Here is a 16,189-nt window from a genome sequence, read left to right on the forward strand (position 1 = left end):
TTCTTTTACAGGAGGGGCGGGGAGGGGTGGGACACAATCCAGCCGAGAAACTACCCTGGTGGGCCCACTCCCTACATTCTCCCCAGCTCCTTAACACACACAAAAGGCTGAACTCCCCCTGAGGTGCCACCCTGAGGCTCAGGTGCAGGAGGGCGAGGTTCTCCTGAGGGCTGCCATGACCCAGGGGAGGCAGCCAAGGGCTCCAGGCAAGCAGGCAGAGGGTTAAGGACCAAAAGACACAAAGGACTCCAGCCACTACAAAAAACAATCCCCCACAAAAGACAAGGGGCAGATCTGAGGGGACTATTCAGCAAAGAAAATATGCAAGTGGCCAACAAGCATATGAAAAGAAAGAAAAAAAGAAAGAAAGAAAGAAAGAAAGAGAGAAAGGGAGGGAGGGAGGAAGGGAGAAAGGGAGGAAGGGAGAAAGAACCTCACTGAAGGTCACAGAGCATCTGAGAAATGTACCAACCCTGTGAAAAATGGGAACATCAGAAAGGGGACCCTGTGTCACTGCTGATGGGAATGCAAACTGGCCCAGCCCCTGGGAACCAGTCTGGAGACCCCTCTGAACATTAAAAATGAACCCACTAGGGGACGGGTGGTGGTGTATCCAGCTAAGCACACATATTTCCATGCATAAGGCCCTGGGTTCAAGCCCCCACGCCCCACGTGCCGGAAGGATCCTTCCTTCATGAAGGTGAAGCAGATCTGTGGGTGTCTCTCTTTCTCTCTCCCTCCCTATCTCCCCTACTTTCTCAATTTCTCTCTGTCCTGTCCAACAAAATAGAAAGGAGGGGAAAAAAAATGGACCTACCATATGATCTGGCAATTCCTCTCCTGGGAATCTATCTAAAGAACACAGAAACACGTGATCCGGGAGGTGGCGCAGTGGGTAAAGCACTGAACTCTCAAGCATGAGGTCCTGAGTTCAACCCCTGGCAGCACATGTACTGGTGTGATGTCAGGTTCTCTCTCTCTCTCTCATCATTCTCATTAATAAAAAAAAAAAAAAAAAATTTAGAAATACTCGTCACAGAAATAGTCTTCTGAAGAGAGTTCTGTACACCTAGATTCATAGAAGTTTTTCTTTTTTCTTTCTTTTTTTTTTTTTGCCTCCAGGGTTATTACTGGGGCTCGGTGCCTGCATCACAAATCCACTGCTCCTAGAGGCTTTTTCCCCCCTTTTGTTGAAAGATAGACACCTGCAGACCTGCTTCACTGCTTGTGAAGCGACCCTCCGGCAGGAGGGGAGCTGGGGGCTCAAACTAGGATTCTTATGCTGGTCCTTGCACTTTGCACCATGTGCACTTAACCCACTGCGCTACCGCCCGGCCCCCGGCATGGACAGATAGGTGACTAAGAAGCCACAGTATGTCTACACGATGGAGTACTACTCGCCTTCTCCTTTGCAGAAATCTGGACGGATGAGGAAGGAGCTGGGTAGGCTGAAATAAGCCAGAAGGAGAGGGGCTCGGATTAGATGACCTCACTTATAGGTGAGGCCTAAGAAACAACAGCAAATGCCCTACTTTTCCGGTGGGAAGACTGAGGGTTTGCCTGTTGTCATTCACACCCTAGTGAAAAACACTAATCCAACAGGGCTCAAGCCGGCACTTGGCTAATATCCGGGTTTGGGAAGGAAATCCAATGCCCACTTTGCCCCCTTCCCCAGAAGATCTGGCTCCTCTTCCAAAACTGCACACCCTTCCCTCCAGCCAGAGAAACGGACTTGCTTTCTTGGCTTGTGGTATAACAAGACAGAAGGAGGATTTATTTGAATACTAAAGGCTGAGGGGGTGGAGTCTGGTATGGGGTATTGCTCTAGCAAAGTTCCTAGTTAAGTAACTCTGGACAAATGACTCCCTTTCTTTTTAAAATATATTTATTTGGGGGCCAGGTGGTAGCACAGCGGGTTAAGTGCACGTGGCACAAAGCACAAGGACTGACGTCAGGATCCTGGTTCAAGCCCCCGGCTCCTCACCTGCAGGGGGGTGGCTTCACAGGCAGTAAAGCAGGTCTTTAGGTGTCTGTCTTTCTCTCCCCCTCTCTGTCTTCCCATCGTCTTTTGATCTCTCTCTGTCCTATCCAACAACAACAACAATAACAACAACAATGATAAACAACAAGGACAACAAAAGGGAAAAAATTGCCTCCAGGAGCAGTGGGTTCATAGTGCAGGCACCGAGCCTCAGCAATAACCTTGTATGGAAAAAAAAATATATATATATATATTATTTATTTATTTGTATTTATTTGGGGTGCCAGGTAGTGGCACACTTGGTTGAACACACGTTATAATGCGCAAGGACCCAGGCTCTAGCCCCTGGTCCCCAGATGCCGGGGGAAAGCTTTGCCAGTGGTGAAGCAGGGCTGCAGGTCTCTCTCTCTCTTTCTCTCTCTCTCTACCTCTCTATCTCCCCCTATCCTCTCAATTTCTGGCTGTCTCTATCAAATAAAGATTAAAAAAAGGAATTTTAAAAAAGATATTTATTTGGGCAGGGAGTAGCATACTGGCTATGTAATAAGACTGTCTTGTCTGAGGTCGTCTTTTTCTGTCTCTCAAGGAAAGAAAGTAAATATATATATTTTAAAAGATACATTTATTTATTTATTGGGGGAGAGTGACAGAACACTGCTCTATGACAGCATGAGTGGTGTCAGCATTCAAACCCAGGGCCTCACATACGCACAGCCTCTCTCTACCCTCTGAGTCACCTCTACACCAAGTCTGTCCCCCTCAACACCCCCCCCCCAATCTGCTAAACCAGGGCGCAGCACAATTCTAGAAAGCAATTGACAGGAGGCTGGGCCGACCCTGAGGGCGTCTGCCACCTCACCCCACTGGAATGCTCTTATCTGTTTATCTGGCTTCTGCTTTCTGCACTGGCCCCCGGAAGCCAAGGGGGGGGGGACTATAGGCAGACCTCCTCTGGCCCCTAGAAAACTGTCAGCCCTCCACAGGTGACACATTCCTGGAAATAGGAGGAAGCCTGATGCCTGCCTGGCTCTGTCAGGAGGATGTCACGTTGTGGGAGGGAGCTGGCCCCATTTCAAACAGAGCGCCCTGGGCAGACCGCCCTGGGCAGACCCTGGGCAACAGCCTGGGACGGCTTCATTGTTTGCGCCCATGCTGCTGTCTTAAGTGTGCCTGGCCAAGGCAGAAATGGAACAGACCTCGCAGGAAACAGTTTCTAGGGAGGGATCCTTGTGCTGGGGGCTGCGGGGGGAGCACAAGAATGGCAGGCAGGCTCTGGGACATCTTTCTTGGTGATCTTGTTTCATTCTGTCCTGTGTAGAAGAGGAGGAAGGAAGGCCCTCACCACGGCTTTGCCTATTTTCACCTGACTTTAAGGCCAGCCCCTGTCCCAGAAAGGCCTTTTTCCCCGTCCTGGGGAGATGTTGCTGTGAACTGACATGTGTACACAGCACTGTGTTTTTCGATGACGTGCTTGTCTTAAAATATCCTCACGTGGAAACTTCCAGAAGAGCCTGCCGGGGCTCTGTGCGTTCCTACACCGTGTACTTCATTTGAATCAGGAGAGCTGGTGGCTCAATTTAGGCAAATTTCTCAGCAATATATGAAAAAGAAGGGACGATGGGCGGCTGGCTCTCTAATACTTTCATTCTCTTCTTTTGTTTCTTCTTTCTTCCCAAGGCGTCCTTCAGCTCCGGTTCTTCCAGTCCGGGGCCACTAGTATGCTGAGCCCTGTGTGAGACCACTGGAACCTTTCTGTCACCCCAATTTTGTGACTGTCCCTGAAGTGAATCTGCCTCTCAAGTGAGTGAAGCCTCACCCCATCAGTCATCCAAAACCCCCTTTCCCATTTCCTCCCCCTGCTCAGCCTTCCCTCCAGTCCTGACACTGGGGGCTCTGGAGTTCTCACCCTCACAGTCGGTTAACGTGCAGAACTCCAGAGCAGTTTTGTCCGAAAGAACGTTTACCCCTCAGTGCTGGAGACGGTCTGTCTGCTCTGCCCAGAGCAGCGGCCTTAACCTCTCTGAGCACTTAAACTCAGGTCAACACGCTTACGGAACTGACTTTCCTATACTTGAGTCAAAACAAGTGTAAAATGGTCATAAGGAACAGATGCCCTTTGGGAAATTATTTGACCGACACCTTTTCTTTTAATTTACTCATGAGAGAGACAGAGACAGAACACCAGAACATACTCTAGAACATGCAACACCAGGGATTGAACTCAGAACCTCATGTTTGAGAATACAATGCTTTCTCCACTGTGCCACCTCTCACACCATTCCTCACTGCTTTCTTGCTAGTAATTTATTTAAATGAGAGAAAAGAGAGAACCAGAGCATCACTCTGGCACACATAATACCAGGGATCGAACCCAGGACCTCATGCTTGAGTTCAAGGCTTTATCCACTCTGCTACCTCTCAGGCTGTGAACCAGAGGCCTGAAAACCCTCTCACGTGGCCTGTCAACCCACTCAGCTCTGCCCACACCCTCTTCCCACCAGGAGCTTGTCTCCCCTCAACCAGACCCCAATCTTCATAAAATACAATGTCTTGGAAAATTAGCAGCACCTCTCAGATCTAGGCTGCCATCACCTGTGACCCTGAACTGGCCTGAAATCACATCTGGGCCCCCTGGGCTATGGTCCAAATTCTAGAAGAAGCTGAGTCCATGCGGTGGCCATGGGCAGCCCCAGTTCCTGGATAGGAACTGAGAGCCTAGTCTACCCAGGCCCAGTCCCCGGTGCAAATGCCTAAACCCTGACGGTGCCACCCAGTTGCACTGCATCACCAGGAGGGCAATGTCTGAAAGGTCAGGTCCCCCAAGGCCCTCCCACTGACAGACGCCAGATGAATGAATGAATGAATGAATGAATGAATGAATGAATGAATGAATGAATGAGTTCACCCTTTTAAGAACTTGAGAAGACCATCTAGGAAAGATTTTCTCAAAAGGAGAACTGGGAAGGGAGGGGACAGTGTGGTCAGAAGGTCCCCGACAGGTGGCCTGATTTATACAAAGCAGCGCTTGCTTCCTTCCTTCCGTGCTCAGAAAGCACGAAATAGAATGATGGCATCTCATTCCAAAAACAGACAAAACTTTTAAAAGCCTGACTTATGGATGGCTATCTCTTCATAAGTTACAGCATTGTTAAACCATTTTTTTAAAAAAAATTGAACCAGCTAAGTACTTCTGTAAGCTTATTTCTTTTTAATAAATATTTTATAGTTATTTTCCTTTTTGTTGCCCTTGTTTTTTTATTGTTGTTGTAGTTATTATTATTGTTATTAATGTTATCATTGTTGGGTAGGACAGAGAGAAATAGAGGGAGGAGGGGAAGACAGAGAGGGGGAGAGAAAGATAAGACACCTGCAGACCTGCTTCACTGCCTGTGAAGCGACTCCCCTGCAGGTGGGGAGCCAGGGGCTCAAACTGGGATCCTTAAGCTGGTCCTTGCACTTTGCACCACGTGCACTTAACCCGCTGCACCACAGCCCGACTCCCTGTTAAATCATTTTTTTTAAGTCCCCTGGAATGCTACAGGGTGTGTTTTATTATTCAATTTTATTTTGGAGAGAGACAGAGAGAAATTGAGAGGGAAGGGGGAGGTAGAGAGGGAGAAGGAGAGACACCTGCAGCCCTGCTTCACTGCTCACAAAGCTTCTCCTCTGGGGGTGGCAACTAGGGGCTTGAACTGGGGTCCTTGTGTGTGCTCAACCTGGTTCACCACTGCCCGGCCCCTAAAGATTTACTTTAAATGTTGCCCACTCCTTGGATAATGTCCTATGGAAAGGGGACATTTCCTGCGTCGGTTTGAAGAGCCGTTGATAAAGATGACTTTGGTGAGCAGAGGTACCTCTCCTGAAGTTCACTTGGGCACAGTGGCGGTCTCCAGCGCTTACCAAAGGGTGTTATTTAGCAAGCCAGGACATGACTCCAGTTCCTAAAGGCATCATTTAACTGAGGATCCGTTCAGGCCCTGGCAGATTCTGGGTTTGGCGGAGGGGGGGGTGGTGGTGAGCTGAGCATCTGACAAGTGGCAGCTCCTCTCCTGAGTGATGAAGAGCCTTGTGGGCATTTATCTGCTGGGTTTTCTAACCGGAGGCGGTTGGGTTCATTTAAATATTGGCCTGCGAACTCTCCATGGAGAAAGCAAGGCCTCGCCCTAAATGCTGCTTTTGGCTCCTCTGCCTCCAGAGTGCAGACACTGAAAGGGAGAGCTAGACATGAAAACTAAAAAGGCAGTTTCACTTGCTGGCATGGCACTTACTGCACCGGGGCTCCCTTTCCACTCGCTGAGCCGTCTGTGCAGGACATGGGCTGATGCTCTCCTGTGCCCTGCTGATGGCAGCAAGAGGGCTCTGAATTCAGAGGGATTCCAGTTCCACCCAAGACACACACTGATGTTTAGGTTTCCTCACGGTCAACAGACAGGGATCTGGTTTTTCACTGTGAACTGGGGGGGGGGGGGGTTTTTTGCTATAGGATGGGGTTCGCTCCCTCTTTCTCCCCAACTTCCCAGCCCTGGCATGTGCCCCCCATCCCAATCCCTAATACTGACCATCTGGAAGATCCAAGCCAACCAGTGAGCGATCTGAGAAAGCAGCTCTTGAATATCCTGTTTCTTAGGCAATTACACTCAAATGTCTTTATGTCTCTTTCTTTTTTCCCCAGTGTTTTATTCATTTACTTATTGGTCAGAGAAGAAAGGCATCAGGAGAGAAAAGGGAGGGAGAGGGAAGGAAAGAGGCACCTGCAGCTCTGCTTCACCATTGTGAAGTTCCCCCACCCACCGAAGGTGAGGACTAGGGGCTTTAACCCAGGTCCCGTGCACTGTAACATGTGCCCTCTATCAGGTGTGCCACTACAAGACCTCAAGTCTTTATGTCTCTAACTTCTCAGTCCCTGTACTTACTGTTACCCGCTAGGACTGTACATTCCACTCTGGGAAATGTGATCAGCACTCCCTCTGTCTTGATTGGTCAGATGTGGCTATTGCCCACCTGGAGCCCTTGAAAAAGCTTGTCCACTGCTGTTCACTCAAGAGGCCAGCAACATAGCTAGACTGGACACATACACACACACACACACACACACACACACGCACACGCACACACACACACACACACCTGCAACACAAGAATAAAACCTAAAAAGCAGCACACTAAAGGCACTCTGCAAACACTCTTTCTCACTGCTATTATTTCAACACAGGCTAGCTTGCCAATTTTCTGAGATTCTGAAATGTAAACAGATAAGAGAGAGTTCGTCTGGATCTTTTCATTAAATGCTTAATCACTTAGCTCATTTCCATAAGTTGGCATGAGTTCAGTCCTAACCCAACATTTTTTTCCCCTCTCTTTTTTGTTTTCCTCCTTAGCCACTTTTTCGGGAGTAATCCAAAGTCCCTAAAAAGTGATCAAGCTGGTGTTTTCCCACGAGACCAGGACAAATAAGCAGCCCACGGAATCCATCTCGGTGGTTTAAAATGTTAAACCCAGATCGCTATCTTTTCTTATTTCAAAACAGCTGCCACAAAGATGTAATTTGCTTGCCGTCTTTTCTACTTATCAAGTCTGAATCACTTTTCTCAAGTCCACTTATAGATCTATCCCTGCTGCATTCACACTTTCCAGTTCATATATGTCTTATTATGGTCAGGATTTGAATTTGCAATGAATTTAAAGAATTCATTAAAGAGTGCAGTCTAATAACAAAAGGTAGGCCCCCAAATTACCCACCCACACAGACTTCTACAAATTCCTTTACAGTATTTGCAAAGTGTGCCTGTCTTTTTTCAAGGCCTGTTCCTCTATTGTTTGGGACAAATGTGACTTTTACTTGAAAGCCACATTTTAAATTGTTTACAATGTATTTTGTTAAGTGAACTAATTTAAATTTCACATTTGCCAATTATATTTCTCATCTGCAACCATTCACGAGAGATCTTCAAGTAAGAAGTGCTTTTAAACATTCTGAACAACTGAGGATTTTTTTTTTTAAGATAGCATGAGTTAGTTCTATGTTAGGTATCTCACTAAACTGACTGGAACTTTTGCTTCTGAATATTTGAACAATATGATTATCTGGAGAATTACTTAATTTAAAAGGATGGCTTAAAGTCTATAGAAATTGAAAAGAGAAAGAAATGAATTGCCTTTCTTTCTAAAAGCCTCCACAATATTTAGAATAGATGTGCCCAAGTTATTTTTTTTCCTCTCCCTGATCTTTAATAAACACCCAGCCAGCATAAAGTGGAAGCACTTAAAATCATGGGGTTCTCTTTTTATACCAGAGAAAACGAGAGGAGAAACACAAATTTAAATATGAAGCTGCTGGGTAAGTGATGTATTTTCCCCTGTGTCTGTGTCAGTTTCTCTGTTTCCTTACAAACATGACATTCACCACTGCAAAGGCTGTTTTCTCATCATATGAGATGACTATCAAACCCTAACAGAGAAACTGAAAAAAAAAAAAAAAAAACTTTAAAAGGAAACGAAAGGCACATTCTTGAATACTTTTAATCACTGTAATTTGACCATTCCATTGAAATCTCCAGAGTGCAGTCTCCGCCCTAAGAATCTGAGAGGGGGAAAAAAATTAGCTAATCTGACAAACAAAAAATATCAAGCAGTAAAATCACTTGGGTGAAAAAAAAAAAAAAAAACTGAGGAAACCAGTTCTTGGAAGGTGGGGAGGGGGGCATTGTGGACTGGGTAATACTTTGCCTACTATAAGCAAAATATTTGAAAAGAAGAAGCAGGGGGGGGAAAAAGCATGCCCCAGGGCAAAGGAACGTGAGAAGCGCCAATCTAGGGAGGCGAATTCCCCGGGCAACAGGAGAAACCAGTGAAACTTGCAAAGCTGCCAGCCCCATCGGATCCAGTGATTTCACAAGAAATAATTTCAGAATGGAGGGAGGGTGAAAACTTTCCCAGCTCCCCCACTACCCCCAAATCCTGCAATGCACACAGCCAGGTCCCACCACTAGGCGGCAGGCTGTTCCTTGTGGTCGCCCCCACTCCATGATTCCACCAAGGGGACAACCCACCAGCTCCCTCTCTGCATCCCTTTCACTAAACTGGCAGGTCCCCAAGCAGCTAAAAAAAAAAAAAAAAAAGGCACCAAAATCACGGCCTCTCCGGAAAATCTGTTTCACCAAAGCTGAGTAACTGGGAATGCTGGACCTGCGTAGTTTAAACTCTACTGGTGCGTTCAGAGCTCCAGCGGAAGTACAAGTGGCAGCAAAATGACAACCGTGAACACTGGATTGAGTTGCTGGGCAGTGCATCACCTCCCCAACAGGGCCACAGAGGCACAAGGCGATGGGGCATTGGGTAAACAGGGCTTGTTTTATGGCTGGCCAGAAAATGCTTCCTCCATCCGTCAAAGTTGGTGAATGAAAACATTAATAAGTAGGTAAGGCACTTTCGTGGGCTGCTCCCCGGCTGTCCTTTTGAAGTCAAAACCTTACTTGGGCTGCCTTCTTTCTACCTCGGGTGTCAAATAAAGCCTCCTCCCATGCAAGGGAGAAACCACTTCCCCTTTTATGAAAAGGCTGCAGGCCAGAGCTCAAATCTTGGCAGAAGCGATGTTACATAAATTCCAGGTGTTCCCGAATCGCATGGTTACATGCACACAACACAATCATCTGAGGAAACATCCAAGTTTCAGGGTCACTTTTTCATCTCAGAGAAGAGTCAACCCTGTTTATACAGCTTTGACTTGGGATCTTACCCACTCGATTTAGATGCTATTTCCTGCCAGCTGAACACCAGAAATGAAATGCTTTGCACCCAAAAGGCATCGAGGCAGAGACAGACAACACTTTACCCTGCATCTCTTAACGGAGCCCCAGTCCAACGATTCAGTTATCTCCCTCTCGCCCCCTCCTCCCCAAAGGGGAAAGCCCACTTGAAGTCTGAGTCATCTTCTAGGTGGTTGGTGCCATTGCCCCCCACCCCACTCCACCCCACCCCACCCCCGAGCTTATTCTAAGAACAGGCTGATTCCTCAACATCTCACTTGGCCTTTCGAAAAGGCTGATTTCTCACGGCGGGATTTCCCTTAAGAGGCTTTCCCGCTGCCTCTGCACGCTCAGCCTGCGCAGGCAGGGGCTCGGGCTCCGCTCGTCACACACACACACACACACGCACACGCACGCACATGCAACATGCACACACACGCACATGCACACACACGCACATGCAACACACACTCATGCACGCACACGCACCACGCGCACACACGCACGTGCAACATGCACACACCCAGTCCACACACCCCAGCACCATCGCGGGCCACTCGGAGAGCGAGTCCCGGTGCTGCACGACCGCCGGTTCTTCCTGACCTCTCGGCAGCAGCCGGATCGCCAGCAACTCCGGCCGGGCTCCCGCTGCAAACTCGCGGCGCGCGGGGGCGCCAGCATCCCGACCCCCGGCAGCCCGGCTGCGCGCCCGCCCGACCCGAGCGCAGGAGCCCGGGCCCCTCGCAGGGCAGGGACCCCGGAGACTCCCCCGCCCGCCCTGCCGCTTACCTTCCCTGGCTTTCAGCAAGACCGTGTTGGCCACGATGTTTTCCAGCTCCATTGACAGTCGGCGGGCAGCGGGGGGGCCGGCCGGCGGGGCTGTCAGCGCCTCCTGGGGCGCCGCCGAGGGAGCCGCCGCCGCCGCCGCCGGGCCGGGGCCGGAGCCGGAGCCGCCGCCGGGCGCCCGCCGCGCCTACCGCATTATCCCTGCCCCGCGCGCCCGGCGTCCCCCGCCGCGCAGAGCCTCCGCCGCCGCCGCCGCCGCCGCCGCGTCCTCCTCCCGGCTCCCCTCCCCCCTCCCGCGGCGCGCCCCCCGCCCCCCAGCCTGCGGCCGCCCTGTCACTCCATTCTCCTCCGCCGGCTCCGCGGATGCTTCAGAGCCTCGGATGCTTCTGCCTCCCCTCGCTCCCTCCCGGGGGTGTGGTACTAGCGGGCTGGCCGGCCGCACTGCGCACGCGCCGGCCTGGGGACGCGCCTCCCGCCTCGGCGCTAGTGGCGCGCGGGCTGCTGGGAGTTGTAGTTCTCCGAGCGCGCCGGGCCGGGAGCGAGCGGGAGGGCAGCGGGCGGCACGAGGCGGCTGGGGTCGGCTCCCTGGAGGGCGCGGGGCACCGGGGTCTGAGCTGCACAGGTCCTGGAGCCCGGGATCGTTCCTGCCCGAGAGCGCGGGAAGCGTGACGGGCAGGCTCTGGGGGAGGGGAGGGTGGGCGAGGGTCTTGGTGGCCCCCGAGGGGCGAGTCTGACGGGCCGCCGACGGGGATAAGCCTTGCAGCACCCCCCCACCTTCACCTCGGCCAGGCAGTGGGGTCAGCGGGGCCGCGGCCCCCGGAGTCCTAGTGGCGCGGCCCGAGCGCCCCCCAGCGGCCGCGGGTGGCGGCGCGGCTAGCGGAACCACGAGGACGGGACACCCAGCAGCCGGCTCACCCCGAAACTCTTTGGGAGGAGTCAAGATGCGGATGGGCTGGCCCCGGAGGGGCAGTGCGGGTGTGGCCGCAAGGCTCGCGGATCCCGGGGGTGGGGGAGCTGGTGGCCTTTGCACCCCGAGTGTCCCGCCCGCCAGGCTCGGCCGTGCACCCCGGGACAGGGCGCCCCACAAGCGCTCCTGGGAACAATGAGGCTTTGCTCCGGTGCACCCCGCCGGCCGGATATCCGCCCGCGGCCGACTCCGAGCCTCCCGGGTGCGGGAGGAGGAAGCCCCGAGTCCCCGGGCTGCAGGAAGCGGCGGGGCGCCGCGAGGAAGGAGAACAATCCCCAAGAATTGAATAGACCTGCCAGGCCCGGGAAGTTAGAGCGGGGGTGTCCGGTTTCCTGGAGGAGCTGACCCAGCACCCCCACTTCCTCCCGTCTGGATTTGGGTCAGTGGGTCTCCCCGGCTACCTGTCGCCGGGCTCAGCAGGTGGCTTCTTGGACAATGTCCACTCCTGCAACAGTTGTTTGAAGCAGCCGGGCCTTGCCACCCCCTCCCCTCCCAGGCCCCTGACGGCTAATGAAATGGCCTCTCAGAGACCCCAAAGGAGGTATCACCAGCAGCCTAAGGCTTGTTGCATTCCAAAACTTATTTAGCTGGCCGCTAAGAATTAAGATGGAGCTGCTCCTCCCCCCACATGGCCTGGTGGGTCTTCTACTTCTAGCGTTTGCCATTCTTCCGTAGCCAGTCAACAGCGTCAGGTTGAGCCTGATGTAAAGTTTCGAGACCTCCTTTGAATCTGGAGAGGTGGCAGTCGTTGACTATGTGGGTCATAGTCTGTCTGAGGCCGCAGGGGCAGTTCGGGTCGTCTCTGGCTCCCCAGCGATGGAACATAGCGGCGCACCGGCCATGGCCTGTTCGATAGCGATTGAGGAGGGCCCAATCATAACGTGCTAGGTCAAAGCCGGGTTGACGCTTGCAGGGGTCTGTGATGAGGTGTTTGTTCTTTACCTCAGCTGATTGCCAACTCTGTTTCCAAGAGTCTGGAACAGAGAAGTTCGGTGTAGGCGTAGGGGACCAGATTGGGTGATGAGACATCACGCGTTGGACAGGGTGGGCGAAGATATCCGCGTATATTGGCAGGTCCTGTCGAGCGTAGACGGGAAATGAACTTAGATGATGCCGCATCCCGACGAATATCTGGCGGGGCGATGTTGCTAAGAACTGGCAGCCACAGAACCTTGGAGGAATGGATGGTTCCAGAAATGATCCTCATGGAGGAGTATAATTTGGAATCGACCAAGTGGACATGGGGGCTACGGAACCATACTGGGGCACAGTATTCTGCAGTGGAATAGCATAATGCCAGAGAGGATGATCGTAGTGTGGAAGCGCTCGCGCCCCATGAGGAGCTGGCCAGTCTTGCAATGATGTGATTCCTCGCGCCCACCTTTGCTGCAGTTTTTATGAGATGTTCCTGAAATGACAGGGTGTGATCGAGAGTAACGCCAAGATAGACTGGCTGGGCTTCATGCCGGATTCTCGTATCGTCAAGTTGCACATTAAGCTCACGCCGCGAGGCCGAGGCATGGTGTAGATGGAAAGCAGGTGATACCGTTTTTTGCAGTGCTAGGGATTAGTCGCCATTTTTTACAGTAATCAGATATCAGAGACATGTCTTTCGTGAGTGTTTCCTCGAGGATGTCGAACTTGGATGCCTGAGTTGCACAGCAGATGTCATCGGCGTAGATGAACTTCCTTGAAGAAGTTTCTGGGAGGTCATTGATGTAAATATTAAATAGCGTAGGAGCCAGAACAGAGCCCTGGGGGAGGCCACTTGAGACAAGTCTCCATCTGCTAGACTTGTCACCCAGATGCACCTGGAATCTTCTGTTTTGGAGAAGAAACGATATAGTGTTGGCCACCCATGGAGGCAGGCATCTTGAGATCTTGACTAGGAGACCACGGTGCCAGACCGTGTCATAGGCTGCTGTGAGATCAACAAAGACATCACCCGTCTTTAAATTCTTCTGGAATCCATTTTCAATGTAAGTTGAGAGGGCCAGGGCTTGTTCGCAGGTAGATCTTCCTGGGCGGAAACCAGCTTGGGCGGGTGATAGGAATTTCTCTGTAAGAGGAGAAATACGTGACAGAAGCAGCCTGGTGGGTAAAGTTGTCAAACTCCAAAGTATGAAGTCCAGAGTCCAATCCCTAGCATCGCATAGGCTAGGATGATAACTCTGGTTCTCTCTCAAATTAATAATGTAAGAAACCCTTTTATAAAAAAGTAAAACCGCCCAGGGAGGTAGCCACAGGACTCGGAGGCAGTGAAGTCCCAAGTTCAGAACGCTGCATCTGTGTTGTGTGATCTTCCCTTTCGCTAGTATTTTTAAACTAAAAGAGGTTGGGCTCCAAACTCCTAATATATATGTACATGATAGTCTTTACATGGTTTTGTGCTTCTTAACAACCTTCTGGAACTTTTCATGTGCAGATAAGTCACCTGGGCATAGTGTCAAAAGGCAGGTTCTGGGACTCAGGCCTTAGCACAGTGGGTTAAGCGCCTGTGGTGCAAAGTGCAAGGACTGGTGTAAGGATTCCTGTTCGAGCCCCCGGCTCCCCACCTGCAAGGGGATCCCGGTTCAAGCCCCCAGCTCCCCACCTGCAGGGGAGTCGCTTCAAGGGAGGTGAAGCAGGTCTGCAGGTGTCTTATCTTTCTCTCCCCCTCTCTCTCTTCCCCTCCTCTCTCCATTTCTCTCTGCCCTATTCAACAACAAGAACATTAATAACAACAACAATTATAACTACAACAATAAAACAAAAAGGGAATAAATAAATATATTTTTTTAAAAAAGGCAGGTTCTGTCTCACCAAGGATAGGTAGGTCATGAAAGCCTGCTGTTTCTTCATCATCATTACCATCATTTTAATTATTCCTTGAGAGAGGAGGGAGAGAGAGGACCAGAGTATCATTCTGGCACATGGAATGCCAGATCAAACTCAGGGCCCTGCTCCCCCTCCTGGGTCACTGGAATCTGCTGTTTCTAACTGACTCCAACATTCTGCCCGTGGGTGACACGTTAAGTAGCAAAGCTCTGCCATTACTCACAACCCCCGTGATCTTCTGCTGCCTTCCACCCAGTCCCAGTCTCCAGTGGTTTTACCTCTTTGGTGCCTTTGGGAGTTGGAGTTTGCAGTCCTGCCCCTTGCTGCACCCCCCACTTCCAGGTGTGAGCAAGACCCAGACAGTGAATGAATTCTTTTTTTTTCTCCTCCATATTTTATTATTTATTTTGCAAAGAGATGAGAATTTGAGAAGGAAGGAGGAGACAGAGACCTGAAGCACTTCACCACTCCTCAAGCTTTGCCCCTGCGGTTGCGGCCTGGGGGCTCAAACCTGGGTCCTGGTGTGCGCTGATGTGTGCACAATACCAGGTGTGTCATTGCCTCACCCCCAGCAAGTGGCTTCTGTACAGTAGCTCAGCCAGTGAACAGAAAAAGTGAAGCCTGCCTTGCCTCTGCTCCAGGGCAGATTGTCCTGCTGCCAAATGAGTAGCTATACTCCATGAGGAAATCAGGCCATTCCTGCTCAAATGTGCAAGGAGAAAGGGGCCACATTTCCATGCACCAGCTGAGGGCTAGGTCCTGGGCTGAGCCATGTCAGGGTGCTTCACCGAATACAAGAGCCAAATGTGACCAGGAATAAAGTCCCATGCTCATCAGTATGGCTACCAGGTGGGGGGTATTTATTTAATATTTTATTTACTTATGTATTTTGGATCGAGACAGAAATTGAGAGGGTAGGGGGAAACAGAGAGGGAGAGATACCTGCAGTACTGCTTCACTGCATATGCAGCTTCCTCTCTGCAGGTGGGGACCAGAGGCTTGAACCTGGGTCTTTATGCATGGTAACATGTGCATGTTATTACAAGGTACAATACCGCTTGGCCCTGCCTCTGCTCATTCTTTCAGAGTCACTTGTGTGGTGTGGATGTAGGTGCCCAGTCAGAGTGTTTACAAATTACAATCCACTATTCTGCAGAGTCACAGACCTAATTTGACCCTTAAAAAAGGATTTGTTTGGCTTGAATCATCAAGCAGGCTCTCTGACCTGGGCTGGGCCTGTGTTTTCTCCTTGCTCTGCCGACCAGCTGGGGCTGGTACTCTAACTCTCATGTTCACTTTCTCTGTCAGAACTCACCTCTCTGTGCCAGGTGTGTGGGTTGTGAGCACCCAGCACCAGGAAAGCAAACAAGCTGGGAGCAAACCAGCAAGACACAATGGAATAAGGGCCGTTGTGGACACCTGCGCAAAGGCTTCTGGGTCCTGAGAGGAGGAAGCAGGGACAGGCACATGGAGATGCCTGGTGAGAGAAGTGAGAGCTGGGCCAGCATGACCTCTCCAGGGACAGTCCCTCCTCCCTAAGCCCCCTCATTGGTAGCCCCCCTGGTTTTAGTAGATTTGACATTAAAAGTTCATGGGACCAGCAGCCCAGGAGGTGGCTCAGTTGGACACTCAAGCATAGCATCCTGGCTTCCGTCCCTGGCAGCACATATGCCAGAGTGATGCTCTCACCCTCCTTCCTTCACTTTTTCTTTCACATTAATAAATAAAGATACGTGAAATGGAATCTAGAAAGCTACTCTGAGTTTTAACAATGCAAAGTTCCACACAGATGGTGATCTTGGCAGCTGCAGAAAACATCGCATCTGATTGGCCTCATTGATTTGGAGCCACTTAACGCCTCCTTCGAGGGGAGGGGCTTAAAAATAAGCTGGT

At 51.0% G+C, this 16,189-nt stretch overlaps 1 protein-coding gene across 2 annotated transcripts in view; it reads right to left on the reverse strand.

The window, feature by feature from the left end:
* GRK5 (G protein-coupled receptor kinase 5) overlaps positions 1-10,863 on the reverse strand; it is a 198,915-nt gene extending 188,052 nt beyond the window's left edge. Inside the window, exon 1 of one of the 2 annotated variants that reach the window (XM_060171191.1) lies at positions 10,516-10,863. In XM_060171191.1, coding sequence (XP_060027174.1) covers positions 10,516-10,567 — 52 coding nt within the window. In that variant the 5' untranslated portion in view covers positions 10,568-10,863. The remainder of the gene's footprint in view (positions 1-10,515) is intronic. The other variant, XM_060171192.1, reaches the window with a different exon arrangement.
* Between the last annotated feature and the right edge of the window lie 5,326 nt (positions 10,864-16,189).

This window comes from Erinaceus europaeus, chromosome 14 (assembly GCF_950295315.1).
Source record: "Erinaceus europaeus chromosome 14, mEriEur2.1, whole genome shotgun sequence".
Taxonomy (NCBI): domain Eukaryota; kingdom Metazoa; phylum Chordata; class Mammalia; order Eulipotyphla; family Erinaceidae; genus Erinaceus; species Erinaceus europaeus.